Consider the following 19,146-nt stretch of genomic DNA (forward strand, 5'->3'; position numbering starts at 1 on the left):
ATGCACAACCAAAATTGCTGACATGTCAGAACATCTGACAGGGGTCTAGAGAACAAAACAGCCATTGTCTGTGCGTCCTTGACCCGCTCAAACTACGCGAGTCCCGGCTGTTCTGATTCTAACCCAAGTTCATATGATCCTAGGCCAAAATCAGAGGATTTTACCCCGATCATGACAACTTGTCTGGGACGGCAAAACATGACGAATTCGTGGCAAAATCGTATAGTGTCTGCATTATACCTTAGTGATTGAGAGTTGCTTGAATGCTGGAAAATGACACTAACGCTGCCACCTATCGTATTTGCAGTTTTCATCGAAAGCCTGCAGCAGAGAATTGGAACCCCTAGCCCGTCTAAATTATCAACATTGTGATGCAGTGCACTTTTGGGCAGTCTAATTGTACATCCATAATTTGAATGAGACCCCAATTCATAGGGGAAGATTGGCGCTATCATTCAATTAACATTGTGTTGTGTGGATTACTTTACACTACTGGAAAACATTTACATTTTATCAGTCATTTTTGAAAATCCTCACGTCTGAGTAAATTAAACACGCACGGAGGCAGCAATACTAGTCAGATATTTATTAACTTGGGAGCAGACAGGATTGCACGGTGTTTTCACAGCCTCTGTCCACTCCCCTGAAAATAAAATCACAGGTATTGTGTGTAACAGTGATAACACCAAGTAAAACTGAAATAACTTAAAACAAAATATAAATATCCATTTGTCTTGTTTTGCACGCTTTGTACCAAATAATAAAATGCAGTACTACAGGATATTTCTTAACGTAGCTCTTTATTAACAACTGCATGTTCACTTATCTCCAACCATGATCAACTGACCATGACCTAACCCTCTGGGTGGTCTTAACCAATCATAGCACAGTATGATACGGCGGTAAAATGCATCCAATTATAATTCAGTATGTTTACACATATGAATATTACACCATTATCAAACATCTTATAGCTTATCAGACACATTTCCACTTGCTGAACACATACTAATTAAATAAAACAGCCTTTCTTAGTAAAAACGCAAAAGTAAAAATGAAATAAATACAGTAGTCTTTCCACCATATAGGTCAGACACATTCTATTCACAGGCTTGCACACAGCACAGGGTTGTAGTAGCATTTTATCAATGCAAGAGATGCTGATATGGAAAATGGGATCAACAATCAATATAATAAAAAAATACAAATATACACATCAAATAATAATTAACGGAAAGTCAAGGGGGATTGCATATGAGTAACTCTGCTGCGATGGCAGTCTGATGATGATGATACGCATCATCTTGTAAACTCTACGAGAAGTTGTAAAGTTAGATTTTTTTATGAAATTCTTGAGTTAGTAAGTTAGTTACTTTTAAATAGTATGTTTTTTATGTGTATAATACACATTTGTGTAAGAGAAAACCCAACATTTCATCTGTGACATGTATGTAAACAACTCCAAACATTTCTTTCATCTGCAGAAGTAGTGAAGCACTGTGAGAAACTGTAGCATGAATACTAAACACTTCCTCCTTCAAGGTGTTCACTGATTTGATAGGAATGTGTGTCGGTAAGGTGAACTAGGGTTGGATTGTCTGGAAAATGTAAAAACGCACACACAAAAACTCTGCTGAGAAGAAGAGTTCACATCCAGTAGAAGGTGTGCCCACCAGTCTGCCTGCCTGTGGCTTCTTGCAGGGCAGGATGCTGTGGCTTTGAGTGTGGCCCTGATGCACGGAAGAGGTCGCCAGACACAGGGTAGTGGTTGATAGGGGACAGTCTCCTCAGGACAGGCCATAGAGGCTGTCTGTAGGTCATTTATATTAGTGTGTGTGTGTGTGTGTGAGTGAGTGTGTGTGTATATAAATGAGTACTCAGTTCTTGTTTATCAGCAGCACCTCACAGAGGTTTTGGTTGGGATCTGGTTCCTGTGTCATGACCTCCACACTTTCCCACTCTCCGCTGCGGTTTGACCGTTTCACCGCCTCCACCACCGTCTGCACATACAGCCCATCCTCAAACGCCGACGCCATAGCAACCGGCCCCCGCGCCCACAACCGACGCTCTTCCTGTGCCTGGAAAGCATCTTTTAGAGCCGTAACCATGGAGCCTAGCCCCCGTAGGTGTGGCAGGGGGACATCCTTGACCTCTTGTCCGGTCCCTCCGCTGTCCCCTAGCAGCAGCTCCTCCTCTTTCCCTCCATTGCGCTGCCCATACAGCTCTGTCCCCCTGGCAATCAGCCTCCCTGCTGACCCAACAACCATCACCTCGTGGACAAAAGCCCCCGGCATGTTGAAGTTCAGAGTCACAGTGCAGCACACTCCTGACCCAGTCCCAGTCCCTACCCCTCTACCAGAAGCAGACCCTCCCATCAGCATCTGGAAGAAACTGAAGTCATCGCTGGTGACGCAGCGGATCCCGTGGATTGCTCCATTCTGCCCCACGAACGTCCGGAGAAGGCCGTGCACCGCACCGCCCGTGCTCCCGTCAGGTGACTCAGAAGGTCCACGAGGGAAGAGCCAACCGTGTGGAGCCCGCCACCCCCCATCAGCTCCTCGCAGGTCCAGCCGTATGATTGATCGAGCAGACTGGGACCATAGACACGGGCGTCGCACACTTGCAGCTCACCCACGTATCCCTCTGCCAGCAACTGCTGCATTGCTACGAACGCTGGGAGGAAGCACAGAGCATTACCCACAATGCTCAGCAACTGGGGGTAGTATTGCGCAGCAGTCACCATCTTGAACGCGTCCACAGCGGTAGCAGCCTTCTCACATACCACATTCTTACCTATCCCTGAGAGAGAGAGAGCGAGAGAGAGAGCGCGAGAGAGAGAGAGAGCGCGAGAGAGAGAGCGAGAGAGAGAGAGAGCGAGAGAGAGAGAGAGAGAGGTGTTCTTGAAAACACCTCTATGCTTCAACAACCACCATGTGTGTATGTAGGTTGTGGCACTATTTATTAACTGTGTGTGTGTCTATATGCAAATATAACCTCAGCCCTGACCTTAAAGCCCCACCCAACACAGGAATTCCACCATTCGGTCGACTCAGTAGGAGGAAGACCATACTGTCCAGACCCCTCTGCCGCACGTGTGCACACACACACACACACCTCCCTCCCCCTTCCGGTTGGTGGAGACACTCTCAGGAAGCAGAAACTAAAGCAGGAAGCTGAGGTCAAAGCTCAGGAATTCACCCAGATAAGACGGTCACCTCCTTTGACATAACCTACTAGTACCTCAAAACTCACGATTCAGTTAAAGCTTATAGGCAACTATTGTAAATCAATCAGAATACAGTGAAAGACAGAGAGGGCTCAATAGAGACTAAGAGAAGGGATGTAGTGAGAGAGGAAAAAGAGCCTCAGCCGTGGAGAGGGAGAGAGATGGGGGGGTATGAGTCCATAGCATTGCTTCCCTACAGCTTCGTCAAGTATTTGTGTGCTATGAAAACACAGTAAGAGTATTCTGTGTATTGGCTGAGCGTTGTGTAGGCATTGTGCCAATGTTTGTGGTGTAAACACTGGGATTTTTACAGCGATTAACCACGCTCTCCCACGGGGCAGAGGCAGGAAAGAACCAAAGTCTGCCACACTTCCTGGGTGGCGCTGGACACCATAGAACCCAACTGAGCGTGTGTACAAGCGTGCATGCATGCATTTGTGTTGTCTTACCCAGGGCTTTGACTGCAATCTGCCGTGTGAGTGGGGGTGAGATGTAGATGCAGACCAGGTCAACATCAGGGTGCAATAAGACATCGTCCGATTGGCTGGTGTGAAACAGAATGCCCAGCTCCTGCGCCAGGGAGCTTGCCTCCTCCTCGCTCCTCCCCCAGAGCGCGTGTACCTCAAACCCTTCCCCCCGCAGCAAAGGAACTAGCACCCGTGCCGTACTCCCTGTGCCAAACACACCAACACCAGGCAACATTGCTGCCACTCCACTTCACTGTATGTCTGGTTGGCACCACACAGACACGCAAGCATCCCAACGTCGTCCTCTTCTCTCTCAGTGGTAGTATCTGTTGTTGCCTGGAAACACAGGAATATGTTTTAGAATTATTATTATGTACAATGGAGAAACTAAACGTTGAATTACTTTTACATGTATTGCACGATTATAAACGTCCACGACTACCTGCTCCTCTGTCCTACTATCTACTCATTAGCTACAAATTGTTAGACCAGATGTGATTTAACCAAAGATTTTTGGTATCCATTACTGCGAGTTACAGATTTGCCTATAAAAAACGTTGCCAGAGGTTTTTCAACTAACCTGGTATTGATTGAGATAGACGGGTCCACACCAAAGTGTTGCATGTCATGATGACACTCATGTCTCGATCAGTGAGAGAAGATTTTAAATAGACAAGATGGCAGCATACACATTGTTAGATTACTTTATGGAGAGAAGCATTTATTCATTTTAACAACAGAGCATTTTAGAAATTCCAAACGCACCACTTGCAACTGGACATTTTTGTAGATACATGCTTTGTCGAATCGAGAACGAGGATAGTGTCGCCAATATCAGGTTAGTTGAAACTTATTCTCAAAAACAATTTGATATTCATACCTATGGTTCTATGGCTGATAACCAAGTAGTTTATACTACAGAACTGCAAAGACTGCTACTTATGCATGTGTGAGTTAAGCAGAACCATAGCTCTCAAACCCCCTAGTTCTCAGCCATTAGCTTTCCCCCAGACTGCCTTGTGTGAACTACAACCACAACGCTGCGTTTTAACGTTTGGAAATGTCAAGTCATCGCTTGCGATACGGCCCTCATCAGCGAGAAACAATCCTTCAGATAAAGAAGATACTTACTGTAGCAGTTTTGCACAGTTCCATACAGCTATGGGTACGTCCATCCTATCAAACTACACTTCAAGTTATGCTTACATACAGGTGTTCGGAGCATGCTAGATTGCTAATTAGCACAGGTGGTCAGATTTTGTTTCTGTTTCTGTTTTCCGTAAACAAGAGCTGTAACATTGAGATATGGCAGTGTGGGAACACTAATCCTATCAAGGTGTGTATAAACATAACCTTTTGTTTTCTGAAAATTATTTATTGCTGATATGAAAGGTCCATATGCTTCCAAAACCTTACTGCAAGCGATACATGTTAATGTTCAGACCGAGTGACGGGGATCTCAACAAAACTTCCCTCTAAAGAAGACGCCTTTGTACAATTAGTCTTATTATGTGTAATGGAACTGAGAGTCATGACCTAGGGCTAGGCAGAACCATATCCAGACTGAACAAAAATATAAAACGCAACATATGTGCATGTAAGTGTTGGTCCCATGTTTCATGAGCTGAAATAAAAGATCCCAGAAATCTTTCATCCACACAAAAAGCTAATTTCTCTCAAATTATGGGCACAAATTTGTTTAAATCCCTGTTAGTGAGGATTTCTCCCTTTCCAAGATAATAACACTATGAAGTTTCTAAAACTGTTTGAATGATGTCTGAGTATAACAAAACTCATATGGCAGGCAAAAACCTGAGAAAGAAATTCAACCAGGAAGTGGGAAATCTGAGGTTTGTAGTTTTTCAACTCTTTTCCTATCGAATACAGTGTCTATGGGGTCATATTGCACTTCCTAATGCTTCCAATATATGTCAACAGTCTTTAGAACCTTGTTTGATGCTTCTACTGTGCAGTGGGGCAAATGAGAGGGGATTGAGTCAGAGGTAGAGTGCAGAGTGCCATTAGCTGACCACGCGCGTTCACATGAAAGTTAGCTTGCTTTACATTGCATTTCTACAGACAAAGGAATTCTCCGGTTGGAACATTATTGAAGATGTATGATAAAAATATATACATCGTTTGACATGTTTCTACGGACTGTAACGGAACTATTTTTACTTTGTCTGCTCGCGCGTCATGAATTTGGATTACTGGGCTAAACGCGCAAACAAAAAGGAGGTATTTGGACATAAATGATTAACTTTATCAAACAAATCAAACATTTATTGTGGAACTGGGATTCCTGGGAGTGCATTCTAATGAAGATCATCAAAGGTAAGTGAATATTTATAATGCTATTTCTGACTTCTGTTGACTACACAACATGGACGATATCTGTTTGGCTTGTTTTGGTCTCTGAGCGCTGTACTCTGATTATTGCATGGTGTGCTTTTTCCGTAAAGCTTTTTTTGAAATCTTAATTATTGCATAAAGGAGAAGTGTATCTAAAGTTCCATGTATTACACTTGTATTTTCATCAACATTTATGATGAGCATTTCTGTAAATTGATGTGGCTCTCTGCAAAATCACTGGATGTTTTTGGAACTACTGAACATAACATGCCAATGTATACTGAGATTTTTTAAATATAAATATGAACTTTATCGAACAAAACATACATGTATTGTGTAACATGAAGTGCTATGAGTGTCATCTGATGAAGATCATCAAATGTTAGTGATTCATTTATCTCTATTTCCGCTTTTTGTGACTCCTCTCTTTGGCTGGAAAAATGGCTGTGTTTTTCTGTGATTAGGCACTCACCTAACATAATCGTTTGTGGTGCTTTCGCCGTAAAGCCTATTTGAAATAAGACACTGTGGTGGGATTAACAAGAACTGTATCTTTAAAATGGTGTAAAATACTTGTATGTTTGAGGAATTTTAATTATGAGATTTCTGTTGTTTGAATTTGGCACCCTGCACTTTCACGGGCTGTTGTCATATCGATCCCGTTAGCGGTATCTTAGCCCAAAGAGGTTTTAAGGGAGCATGCAATTGGCATGTTGATTGCAGGAATGTCCACCAGAGCTGTTGCCAGAAAATGTAATGTTAATTTCTCTAACATAAAGCGCCTCCAACATCATTTTAGAAAATTTGGCAGTACGTCCAACAGGCCTCACAACCGCAGAAGACGTGGGCAAGCGGTTTGCTGATGTCAACGTTGTAAACAGAGTGCCCCATGGTGGGTTATGGTATGGGCAGGCATAGGTTACGGACAATAAACACAATAGCATTTTATAAATGGCAATTTGAATGCACAGAGATACCGTGACAGGATCCTTAAGCCCATTGTCCTGCTATTCATCCTGATGACATCACCTCATGCATCAGCATGATAATGGCAAGGATCTGAACACAATTCCTGGAAGCTGAAAATGTTCCAGTTCTGACATGGCCTACATACTCACCAGACATGTCACCCATTGAGCATGTTTGGGATGCTCTTGATTGATGTGTACGACAGTGTTCCAGTTCCCTACAATATCCAGCGGCTCAGCAACTTCGCACAGCAATCGGAAAAGAGTGGGACAACATTCCACAGGCCACAATCACCAGCCTCATCAACTCTATGTGAAGGTGATGCATCTTGCTGCATGAGGGAAATGGAGATCACACCTAATACCGACTGGTTTTCTGATACACCCCTTACCTTTTTCTTTAAGGTATCTGTGACCAACGGATGCATATCTGTATCCCCAGTCATGTGAAACTGATAGATTAGGTCCACATTTATTTCAAATGATTGATTTCCTTAAATGAACTGTAACTCGGTAAAATCGTTAATTGTTGCGTTTATTTTTGTTCACATAAGTTAGCTTGTTAGCTAACATTAACGATCCAGTGGCTGGGGAGACAGACGCCCAGGGGTTCTGGATAACGATTTAGAAAATCGATGAGATCTATATAACCACTCTTGTGACTAGGATATATTTTGGTGGTTTAGCTAGATGACTTTTGCTCCGCCGATTGTTAGGAGGCTATGCGGTGTAACGTTACCTGCTGATGTGATGACATCCCCCGTCTCGGTCAGACTCCCGGTGGTGGTTTAATCTGTGGCAGCGAGACTCACCATTCACATTCAGGTCAAAAGTTAATGGTATCAGAGCAAGACTCTCAATTTATTCACACTTCTGTATTCTGTCGTCAGTATACTTTTCGAGGTTCACTTTGGGCATCCGCGTTCGCCCAGCATCCGTCTTTCTTCACGACGTTGTCCTGATGAGTTTGCGCAGTGTTGTCGGAGAGACACAATTCCAGGCACGTTCATCAGAGCAACGCCTGGAGTGGTTCGGAGGAGGGCTCCCAAGCCATCAAGACCCACACCATTGGCCGTTCGATAGCCAATGGGCTCTCAGCAATGCTTTCACCACCGCGTTCGAGCCTTCGAGGAGAAGCAGTCTGCCTGCAGCAGTGCCGCGTCCAACCAGCTAGTTCGATTGACTGACAGCGAGTTAATGTAAATTAAGGAAGCTTGCTAACGAATTAGATATGGTTTACGAGTAGAATTGCTTGTTTTCAGATTCAAAAATAGAGCTTAAATTGCATCATTGACATTGTCAAAGACGTACACACATTGGTATGCTGCGTTGCACTTCATGAAATCAAGAAAAAAACTGGCGACTTTGAAAGACTGAGCAGTAGCCTACACTGGAAGAAAGTGAAGACAACTCAGTAAGGTAGCTAGTTACTATAATGTATCTGTCTATGATGTGTCACTCTGAAATTACAAAATGTCTGTACACTTTTATTTCAATAGCGTGTGCATGTCGTTACATATAAAACAGCACCCACCAGTATCATGAAAGGTAATAGGAAGTCGACCTAATCGTAAATGTTAATTCTGAAATATTGTGATGCATGGCATGCATACAAAAGTATTAGTTATTATATTAATGCCATTTTGACATTTGTTTCCATCAATGACGGGTGTGTGTGTGTGTGTGTGTGTGTGTGTGTGTGTGATATATATTATTGTTTTTTGTATAATTCCAAGACATGTCAATCAGCAGTAGATCCAACAGTGTCCTCCCCTCCCCTGGTATGGTGAAAAGCTGAGGGATGGGCCTGGAGAAATATAAATGATCTCAGATTCATAAATGGTGCTATGGATGCAAGGACTGACCATCCATGATATCAAAATTATAGTTTTAACCATGTTTTGAGACTATATAGTGTTTGTTTACAAACGGAGTAAAACAAGTATGTATTTTGGGTTCTGATGGGACAGTTGAACTAAGCTCTTGAGGCATTTCTAAGTTATATTCTTCAATAATCATTGGATACATATTTAATTTAAGTCCAAAAATGGATGTACTGTAGTAACTTCTGATTTCCCCTTTTAAAGTCTGCACATTGGACAAACTGTCAATGCCAATTGGAGACTACCCCACTGGAATAAGAGGTCAACCACCTCCGTACTCAACTGCCTGTCTCTGCACCTCAGAAAAAGCAGTGTCTTGCCCACACCAAGGCAAAGAAACCAGTCAAGATCCAGGTGGGAAACTGCTGGCAGACCATGCTAGGGCTGCCCAAAACAGAACAAAGTAACAAAGAAAGTAGTTTTAGGCCTATCTTAAAATACTTGTCCCCCCAAAGGGCTTATTATATAATAAAATGTAGCCAAAGCTACGATATTAAACAGCGTATTCTTTTATCAAATATCTATTTTCATAGTGTTAATAGTTTTGATTGTAATAATACTCTGTTGTGTGTTTTTAATTTGAATTGTGCTTGATGTATCTGACACCCCAAATTAAGTTCCCTCTGGGAAAATAAAGTTAGTCATACATGCTATGTGTTTCCAATAACCTTAACTTGAATATTGAATCCATTTGTCACGAGTGCTGCAACAGGGCTGTGCTGTTGGCAACATTTCTGTTTTCCCATATGTAGAGGGTCCAAGTGGGAGTGAGGTGGGCACAAATTCTCAAGCAAGAATTTAGCTAGGACTGTCGGACTGGTCTGATTGGGGAGGGGAAAACTGAAAATTAGCCGTTATCGGCAGAAAGGTTTGGAACTCTTTCTTATTGGTCTGTTAACTAATTTACTGCCTGGTGATGTCACTAGTCAGGCCAAAACTCCGTCCCACCAAAGCAGGATGAAATTCCATGCAGTCTTGTCAAACAGCTCTTACATTAAAAGGGCATTATCATAATGATCATGATCATAATTATCATAAACATAATCAACAGTGATTGATCTGTTGCTCTGCAGAGAGGCTGATTGAGACATTGTACTCTCTTAAGGTCTGACGGAGCTGCTCTTCCTCCCGGGGAAGGACTGCCCGTTCCATGATCTCGCCATCACGGTTGACAACTCCATTGTGTCCTCCTCCCAGAGCGCTAAGAACCTTGGCGTGATCCTGGACAACACCCTGTCGTTCTCAACTAACATCAAGGCGGTGGCCCGTTCCTGTAGGTTCATGCTCTACAACATCCGCAGAGTACGACCCTGCCTCACACAGGAAGCGGCGTAGGTCCTAATCCAGGCACTTGTCATCTCCCGTCTGGATTACTGCAACTCGCTGTTGGCTGGGCTCCCTGCCTGTGCCATTAAACCCCTACAACTCATCCAGAACGCCGCAGCCCGTCTGGTGTTCAACCTTCCCAAGTTCTCTCACGTCACCCCACTCCTCCGCTCTCTCCACTGGCTTCCAGTTGAAGCTCGCATCCGCTACAAGACCATGGTGCTTGCCTACGGAGCTGTGAGGGGAACGGCACCTCAGTACCTCCAGGCTCTGATCAGGCCCTACACCCAAACAAGGGCACTGCGTTCATCCACCTCTGGCCTGCTCGCCTCCCTACCACTGAGGAAGTACAGTTCCCGCTCAGCCCAGTCAAAACTGTTCGCTGCTCTGGCCCCCCAATGGTGGAACAAACTCCCTCACGACGCCAGGACAGCGGAGTCAATCACCACCTTCCGGAGACACCTGAAACCCCACCTCTTTAAGGAATACCTAGGATAGGATAAAGTAATCCTTCTCACCCCCCCTTAAAAGATTTAGATGCACTATTGTAAAGTGGCTGTTCCACTGGATGTCATAAGGTGAATGCACCAATTTGTAAGTCGCTCTGGATAAGAGCGTCTGCTAAATGACTTAAATGTAATGTAAATGTCTGGTTTCACAAGCGAGTCAACACTCCAGGAGTCATTTTCATGATGCCTGTCCAGGGTCTTCATTTTATTCTTTTGGTTCATGGTACTGTTGGCAATTTCGTGGCATGCCTTGCATTGAAGAGACAAGATCTCAATATATGTGACCAGGTCTGGGTGGATGTGGTTTGTCACATTCTCAGAGTGGGAATTCTCATGGCCCTTGTACTCCAGCATCTTTCTGATACACACTTTTGAGGTGGGCCCATCGTTGATGTCAATGGACCTTACAGCTGTTTGCCGTGGTGTCCTGTGGCCGCCGTGTCGACTTTCCTTTTGCCATGTGTTTTTCACAGTAAAAATGAAGTGGTTGTCTATTTAGACTTTTGTAGTCATATGCCCCATCAAGGTCACTGATATAGCTTTCGATATACACCTCCACCCTTACGACTCCTTTTGAAAGCACTCTTAATTTAAAAAATCCATTCTGGAAGAAAATAACATACAGCATATAATTTCACTCCTCTACCTTTACCTTATAAACTGCCCCCCCACACACAACCCCCCCACACACAATCATATTTTTATTGAATTTTGGGTTAGTGGGGCCCCTCAGAAGGATTTTTTTAAACGGCCCCCAATTCACTAAGTCCCCTGCAAGTAGGCCTATTGAGAGCACTGTCTCGGAGGTGAATTACCTCTGAAATTATGTGCAAGCGAGCGCTCTCCGACTTGTCAATCAACCAAAAGCTATTGTAATATTTGACATTATATACAAGTCCATTGTAATGATGGGTATTAAATCCTAGACAATCATTTTCTAACTAGTTTCATTAAATCACTGAGCCTTCACCTACTTCTCGCTCCAATAAGTTTCTTCTCACACAAGTCTTAAGTACTCTCCTGAGGGGAAGACACAGGGGACAGCTGATTGGCAGATAATTAACATATTCATATATTCAAAACCAAAAAGTTTAGTGGTAATAGACAAGTTTTTTTTATAAAAAAATAAAAGACTGATAATCAGCAATTCAGCTTATTAAACAGATATATGTACATCATTTATCAACCTCTTTCCTTGGGCTCTCGAGTGGTGTTTAGGGTTCTAATGCACTGAATATCAGTGCTAATGGCGTCGCTACAGACCCTGGTTCGTTTCCAGGCTGTATCACAACTGGCTATGATAGGGTGACGCACAATTGGTCTACCGTCGTTAGGGTTTGGTTCGGGCTAGTCAGTCATTGTAAATAAGAACTTGTTCTTAACTGACTTGCCTAGTAAAAAAAATAAAAAATAACTTGCGTTACGCTTCGAATACACCGACTGTGTTATTGCATCGCTGCTGCATAACATTTTGCGCAGCAAGGCAACTATACTGATGCAGGTACCTTTTGCAGACGGTCGAATGCGGTTGGACACATTGAGAGAATAATTTTCGCAGTATCCTCAAAACCGTGTATTTTTGACACAGCTGCTGACAGCTACATAAACACAAAAAATGCTGCTTGGAGACAAGTGTCCACGATAGTAGGATTGCCAGGTCAGTTTAGTAGTGAGCTTGTGCTAGATGTGGCTAGTTAACGTTAGTTAGCTAGCTAACCTGTTTTATTATTATTTTTTTTATATATCCGTTATTTTACCAGGTAAATTGACTGAGAACACGTTCTCATTTACAGCAACGACCTGGGGGATGAATGAGCCAATTGTAAACTGGGGATTATTAGGTGACCATGATGGTTTGAGGGCCAGATTGGGTATTTAGCCAGGACACCGGGGTTAACACCCCTACTCTTAAGATAAGTGCCATGGGATCTTTAATGACCTCAAAGGACACCCTTTTAAAGTCCCACCTGAAAACCTAGCTAATGACGTGTGTTTGTGTACAGTAGGTGACATGTCCATGGTTTGGCTTATCATGGTCATGCCTATGTAGAAGAATACTGTAGGAGGAAGTGGAGAGGACTCGGGGACAGGTATCAGAGAGAGAGAAGGGCAGAGAAAGATAAGAGGTCAGCAGCTTCAGGCCAGCAGCCTTGGCGCTTCTGCCACATTCTTTATTTTCTGGATCCATTTATTGTGCCTAGGGAAACGAGTGGCAATTTTACAGCCAGACCCTTTACTTCATCCACAAGTGTGGGTGCCACCGGTGCATCAAGACCCTTTGTCATTTACAAGTGAGTCCACCGGTGCAGTGAGACCCTCTGTCATCTACTAGTGCGACCATCACCAGTGCAGCGAGACCCTCTACAACATCCACAAGTATGACCACCACCGGTGCAGCCATGGAAGATGATAATGGAGCAAGCACCTCTGGATCTAGGAACACCTGAGATTATTATGACCACCGAGGACCTTGAACAGGACCTTGAACTCTGCGGTTGGCAGAGTGGTGTGGAGGGGGGTTGGAGCATTGGAAGTTAAGACCAGGTTTAGCCTTTGTTCTCTCTCTTACGTCTGTCCTTTACAAGAGAAGGTCACGGTTGGCATGTGGGGTATCTTTAGTTTATTTGGCGTGGGCTACGGCCAAACAGTAGCCTGTGTAAAGTTGGGTTAATAAACCGTCAATTTGTAAACTCAATCCTCTGTCTGGACAATTGTTACTTTATGATCTAGTCAGGTCATTACAGTATTACCAACTTTACCACACTGCTCCAATATTTATGCCACAAACAAAACTAAATACTGTTTGTATAGTGAACATAAATCTCACATTTAATGGTGTTATTTATTATGTAATGGTTGTATGTTGTTTTTCTCTTCCTTTCCAGAGATTGAGTCAATTTAGCCAACGAGCTCACAGGAAGGACAGGAGGAAGAGTTGTCTGGTTGTTGTTTTGACCTTCTTCTCCAATGGGTTTTGAGCAGGTGAGGAAAGAGGATGTGAGGAATCAAGGAACTGCAACAGATTTTCCAACTGTCCTTATTCCGCTTACTATGTCCTTGTTAGACTTTTTTTAGTTTACAATTAATTGAATTCATAAAGTAAATCGTTTCTCAATATTTAGGATAGCATTCATTATTAGTTGTACATTGATTGCATGAAAACTGACACACCGGAGAATTCAGATTTTCTTGTCCTTTTACAAAGACTAAAGGTTAAATGTGTGTTTATCAGTATTGTGGCTACACATTCACTTTTAGTTTTTTCAAACACACCTCTCCTCTCTGTACCTCGGATCTCCAGTGCCCTGCCCTTTCTCTCTTTATGGCCATGTCTGAAGTTCCCTACTACGTCTAGGCTTTATGGAGTAGTCCCTGTATCTGTCTGCAGTTGTGCAAAAAAATACATGCTCTGGTTCTCTTACAGATTACAGGCTACACATTTAATTGTTGTATTTTTACACACACACACACACACACAGTTATTTTTTAAAACATTTTTACAACACATACCTGTCATGTTCTTTCCTGTACTTGAATACTTATTAAATTCTAATGTTTTCATAGTCAGTTACATTTGTTTATTAATATCTCATTTAGACAAGATGAAAGTAAACGCATGCTCTTCCTAATTGTTTTTTTTCCACCTGCATTGTGTCAGAGCAGTGAAGATGGTGGTAAACTGTACTATTTGTATGGACTCTAGGTTACCTTTTCCCATTATCATACTAACTGTATGTCTTATAACCTTAGAGGTCCTGCTATTTTGTGGACAACGGTAGATGTTTCTTAAAATAACCTTGGTGTTAGAGGGCTCTTAAGAGCCGTTTCACTTCACGGCATACTGCCATGGGACTTCACCTGCCGGCGATGAAGTAGGTGGTCAGCTTCTTCTTCACCTGGAGTGCCTGCCTGGGGGTGTTGGCACCTACCCTGGTGACATCAGGTAGGTGACCATTTGGCGTGCTGTCTCCATCCGGAGTGGCTCCTGGAATGACCTCTGCAGGTAGTTGTGGAGAACATGTGGTCTTCATGCAGGCATCGACATTTGAGGGGCTGAGACCAAGCACTCTCCGATACATTTCTCCACCGGGCTGCCAGACCCCCAAAGACGCATTCAACAACTAACCTTTACCTGGATAGTCGTTTGTTAAAGATCCTTACAGCTTTTGGCAATGGCAGCTGGTGTTCTGCTAGCTAGCCAACAGCTAGCCAACGTCTACCGAACAGAACTTCTGCACTCAACAATCCGGTCGCATTTCGCTTCGCTCCACAGGTAGTATCACATTTTTCATTTCATTTCATTACAGTACAACGGCTTGATTTGTTTGATCGTAGCTAGCTACATAGCTAGCTACACAGCCGTCTTTGTATCAAAGATAATTGTGTAGTCTAGAGCGACTTCCTAGGTTAGTTAGCCAGCTATTGTCGTTCTTTTAACGCAACGTAACGTAATCAACACTGCTAGCTAGCCAGCTAGCCCCGAATAGCAGCACAGTAGAAACTATTACACTCAACGGAACGACTTGATTAGTGTAGTGTCAACAACGCAGCCAATGCCAACTAGCCTACTTAGTCAACAACGCAGCCTCTGCCAGCTAGCCTACTTCAGCAGTACTGTATCATTTTAATCATTTTAGTCAATAAGATTCTTGCTACGTAAGCTTAACTCTCTGAACACTCGTGACGTGTAGTCCACTTGTCATTCCAATCTCCTTTGCATTAGCGTAGCCTCTTGTGTAGCCTGTCAACTATGTGTCTGTCTATCCCTGTTCTCTCCTCTCTGCACAGACCATACAAACGCTCCACACCGCGTGGGCCGCGGCCACCTAATCTGGTGGTCCCAGCGCGCACGACCCACGTGGAGTTCAGGTCTCCGGTAGCCTCTGGAACTGCCGATCTGCGGCCAACAAGGCAGAGTTCATCTCCGCCTATGTCTCCCTCCAGTCCCTCGACTTCTTGGCACTGACGGAAACATGGATCACCACAGACAACACTGCTACTCCTACTGCTCTCTCTTCGTCTGCCCACGTGTTCTCGCACACCCGAGAGCTTCTGGTCAGCGGGGTGGTGGCACCGGGATCCTCATCTCTCCCAAGTGGTCATTCTCTCTTTCTCCCCTTACCCATCTGTCTATCGCCTCCTTTGAATTCCATGCTGTCACAGTTACCAGCCCTTTCAAGCTTAACATCCTTATCATTTATCGCCCTCCAGGTTCCCTCGGAGAGTTCATCAATGAGCTTGATGCCTTGATAAGCTCCTTTCCTGAGGACGGCTCACCTCTCACAGTTCTGGGCGACTTTAACCTCCCCACGCCTACCTTTGACTCATTCCTCTCTGCCTCCTTCTTTCCACTCCTCTCCTCTTTTGACCTCACCCTCTCACCTTCCCCTACTCACAAGGCAGGAAATACGCTCGACCTCATCTTTACTAGATGCTGTTCTTCCACTAACCTCGTTGCAACTCCCCTCCAAGTCTCCGACCACTACCTTGTATCCTTTTCCCTCTCGCTCTCATCCAACACTTCCCACTGCCCCTACTCGGATGGTATCGCGCCGTCCCAACCTTCGCTCTCTCTCCCCCGCTACTCTCTCCTCTTCCATCCTATCATCTCTTCCCTCTGCTCAAACCTTCTCCAACCTATCTCCTGATTCTGCCTCCTCAACCCTCCTCTCCTCCTTTCTGCATCCTTTGACTCTCTATGTCCCCTATCCTCCAGGCCGGCTCGGTCCTCCTCCCGCTCCGTGGCTCGACGACTCATTGCGAGCTCACAGAACAGGGCTCCGGGCAGCCGAGCGGAAATGGAGGAAAACTCGCCTCCCTGCGGACCTGACATCCTTTCACTCCCTCCTCTCTACATTTTCCTCTTCTCTCTCTGCTGCTAAAGCCACTTTCTACCACTCTAAATTCCAAGCATCTGCCTCTAACCCTAGGAAGCTCTTTGCAACCTTCTCCTCCCTCCTGAATCCTCCTCCCCCTCCCCCCCTCCTCCCTCTCTGCAGATGACTTCGTCAACCATTTTGAAAAGAAGGTCGACGACATCCGATCCTCGTTTGCTAAGTCAAACGACACCGCTGGTTCTGCTCACACTGCCCTACCCTGTGCTCTGACCTCTTTCTCCCCTCTCTCTCCAGATGAAATCTCGCGTCTTGTGACGGCCGGCCGCCCTACAACCTGCCCGCTTGACCCTATCCCCTCCTCTCTTCTCCAGACCATTTCCGGAGACCTCCTCCCTTACCTCACCTCGCTCATCAACTCATCCCTGACCGCTGGCTACGTCCCTTCCGTCTTCAAGAGAGCGAGAGTTGCACCCCTTCTGAAAAAACCTACACTCGATCCCTCCGATGTCAACAACTACAGACCAGTATCCCTTCTTTCTTTTCTCTCCAAAACTCTTGAACGTGCCGTCCTTGGCCAGCTCTCCCGCTATCTCTCTCAGAATGACCTTCTTGATCCAAATCAGTCAGGTTTCAAGACTAGTCATTCAACTGAGACTGCTCTTCTCTCTCTGTATCACGGAGCGCTCCGCACTGCTAAAGCTAACTCTCTCTCCTCTGCTCTCATCCTTCTAGACCTATCGGCTGCCTTCGATACTGTGAACCATCAGATCCTCCTCTCCACCCTCTCCGAGTTGGGCATCTCCGGCGCGGCCCACGCTTGGATTGCGTCCTACCTGACAGGTCGCTCCTACCAGGTGGCGTGGCGAGAATCCGTCTCCACACCACGTGCTCTCACCACTGGTGTCCCCCAGGGCTCTGTTCTAGGCCCTCTCCTATTCTCGCTATACACCAAGTCACTTGGCTCTGTCATAACCTCACATGGTCTCTCCTATCATTGCTATGCAGACGACACACAATTAATCTTCTCCTTTCCCCCTTCTGATGACCAGGTGGCGAATCGCATCTCTGCATGTCTGGCAGACATATCCGTGTGGATGACGGATCACCACCTCAAGCTGAACCTCGGCAAGACGGAACTGCTCTTCCTCCCGGGGAAGGACTGCCCGTTCCATGATCTCGCCATCACGGTTGACAACTCCATTGTGTCCTCCTCCCAGAGCGCTAAGAACCTTGGCGTGATCCTGGACAACACCCTGTCGTTCTCAACTAACATCAAGGCGGTGGCCCGTTCCTGTAGGTTCATGCTCTACAACATCCGCAGAGTACGACCCTGCCTCACACAGGAAGCGGCGCAGGTCCTAATCCAGGCACTTGTCATCTCCCGTCTGGATTACTGCAACTCGCTGTTGGCTGGGCTCCCTGCCTGTGCCATTAAACCCCTACAACTCATCCAGAACGCCGCAGCCCGTCTGGTGTTCAACCTTCCCAAGTTCTCTCACGTCACCCCGCTCCTCCGCTCCCTCCACTGGCTTCCAGTTGAAGCTCGCATCCGCTACAAGACCATGGTGCTTGCCTACGGAGCTGTGAGGGGAACGGCACCTCAGTACTCCAGGCTCTGATCAGGCCCTACACCCAAACAAGGGCACTGCGTTCATCCACCTCTGGCCTGCTCGCCTCCCTACCACTGAGGAAGTACAGTTCCCGCTCAGCCCAGTCAAAACTGTTCGCTGCTCTGGCCCCCAATGGTGGAACAAACTCCCTCACGACGCCAGGACAGCTGCACACTCTAGGAGCTCAGATGCAAAAAAAAAAGTAAGATTTTGGATCTGGGCTGCTAGTGTGCAGCTCTCCTTTATTTTCAAGTTTTCTACTCGGCTAGCCAGCACCTCGCCTAAATAGGTGTGCGTTTCTACTCGGCTAGCCAGCACCTCGCCTAGATGGGTCCCGCCATCACTTCCCTTGCCGTAAGCACCAACATTGACGACATGGAAACAGTAGATGGCATCTACAACAGCCAAGAGTACAACTTAATATGTACCCTTGTTGTAGAATTGCGAACCCGAGCACGGTGGAGCCTGGATTACTACATGTTTCCCAGCAATGGAGCCAAGACGGTTGGGGAAATTCCACCTCTCCAGGAACTCTGCAGCAATGGCCCTCCAGTCTTCCTCCTTGGGGACAGACATGTATTCACCAACCAGACAGTCCCAAATGGCGTTTGCCACAGAGGGGACAATGCCTACCACTGTGGACCGCCCAACTCCGAAGCAGAATCCGATGATTCTGTAGGAGACCCGTCCCCAAGAATCTGAAATATAATTATCAATATTGTGTGTAACTTGAAATTCCACCCACATATTATATCTACTCATACCTACCTCATTAGTTTATTATGCTCTAATTATATTGTAAGTCATCAACCATCATTAACAATGCCTTGAAACAATACAATTCAGTCTGACTGTATCAAACTGTAGCCCAGGCCAACTCTACTCTTAGCACCTTTTTTTTCCTATCTAGAACCTAAAAGGGTTCTCCGGCTGTCCCCATAGGAGAACCCTATTCGGTTCCATGTATA

General features: G+C 45.2%; 1 protein-coding gene and 1 long non-coding RNA gene across 2 annotated transcripts; one reads left to right on the forward strand and one right to left on the reverse strand.

The window, feature by feature from the left end:
• Positions 1-781: 781 nt before the first annotated feature.
• LOC115112324 (glucose-fructose oxidoreductase domain-containing protein 2-like) lies at positions 782-7,746 on the reverse strand. The gene is given in 4 exon segments (XM_029639321.2): positions 782-2,470; positions 2,473-2,799; positions 3,676-4,029; positions 4,274-7,746. Coding segments are annotated over 3 exon segments (1,173 nt in total). The 5' UTR covers positions 3,929-4,029; positions 4,274-7,746; the 3' UTR covers positions 782-1,877.
• Positions 7,747-8,008: 262 nt separating this feature from the next.
• Positions 8,009-15,318, forward strand: LOC115112348 (uncharacterized). Its single transcript, XR_010461731.1, has 3 exons — positions 8,009-8,432; positions 9,101-9,250; positions 13,617-15,318. It is a non-coding gene; the product is annotated as an uncharacterized LOC115112348 (long non-coding RNA).
• Positions 15,319-19,146: the final 3,828 nt, after the last annotated feature.

This window comes from Oncorhynchus nerka, linkage group LG28, assembly GCF_034236695.1.
Source record: "Oncorhynchus nerka isolate Pitt River linkage group LG28, Oner_Uvic_2.0, whole genome shotgun sequence".
Lineage (NCBI taxonomy): Eukaryota > Metazoa > Chordata > Actinopteri > Salmoniformes > Salmonidae > Oncorhynchus > Oncorhynchus nerka.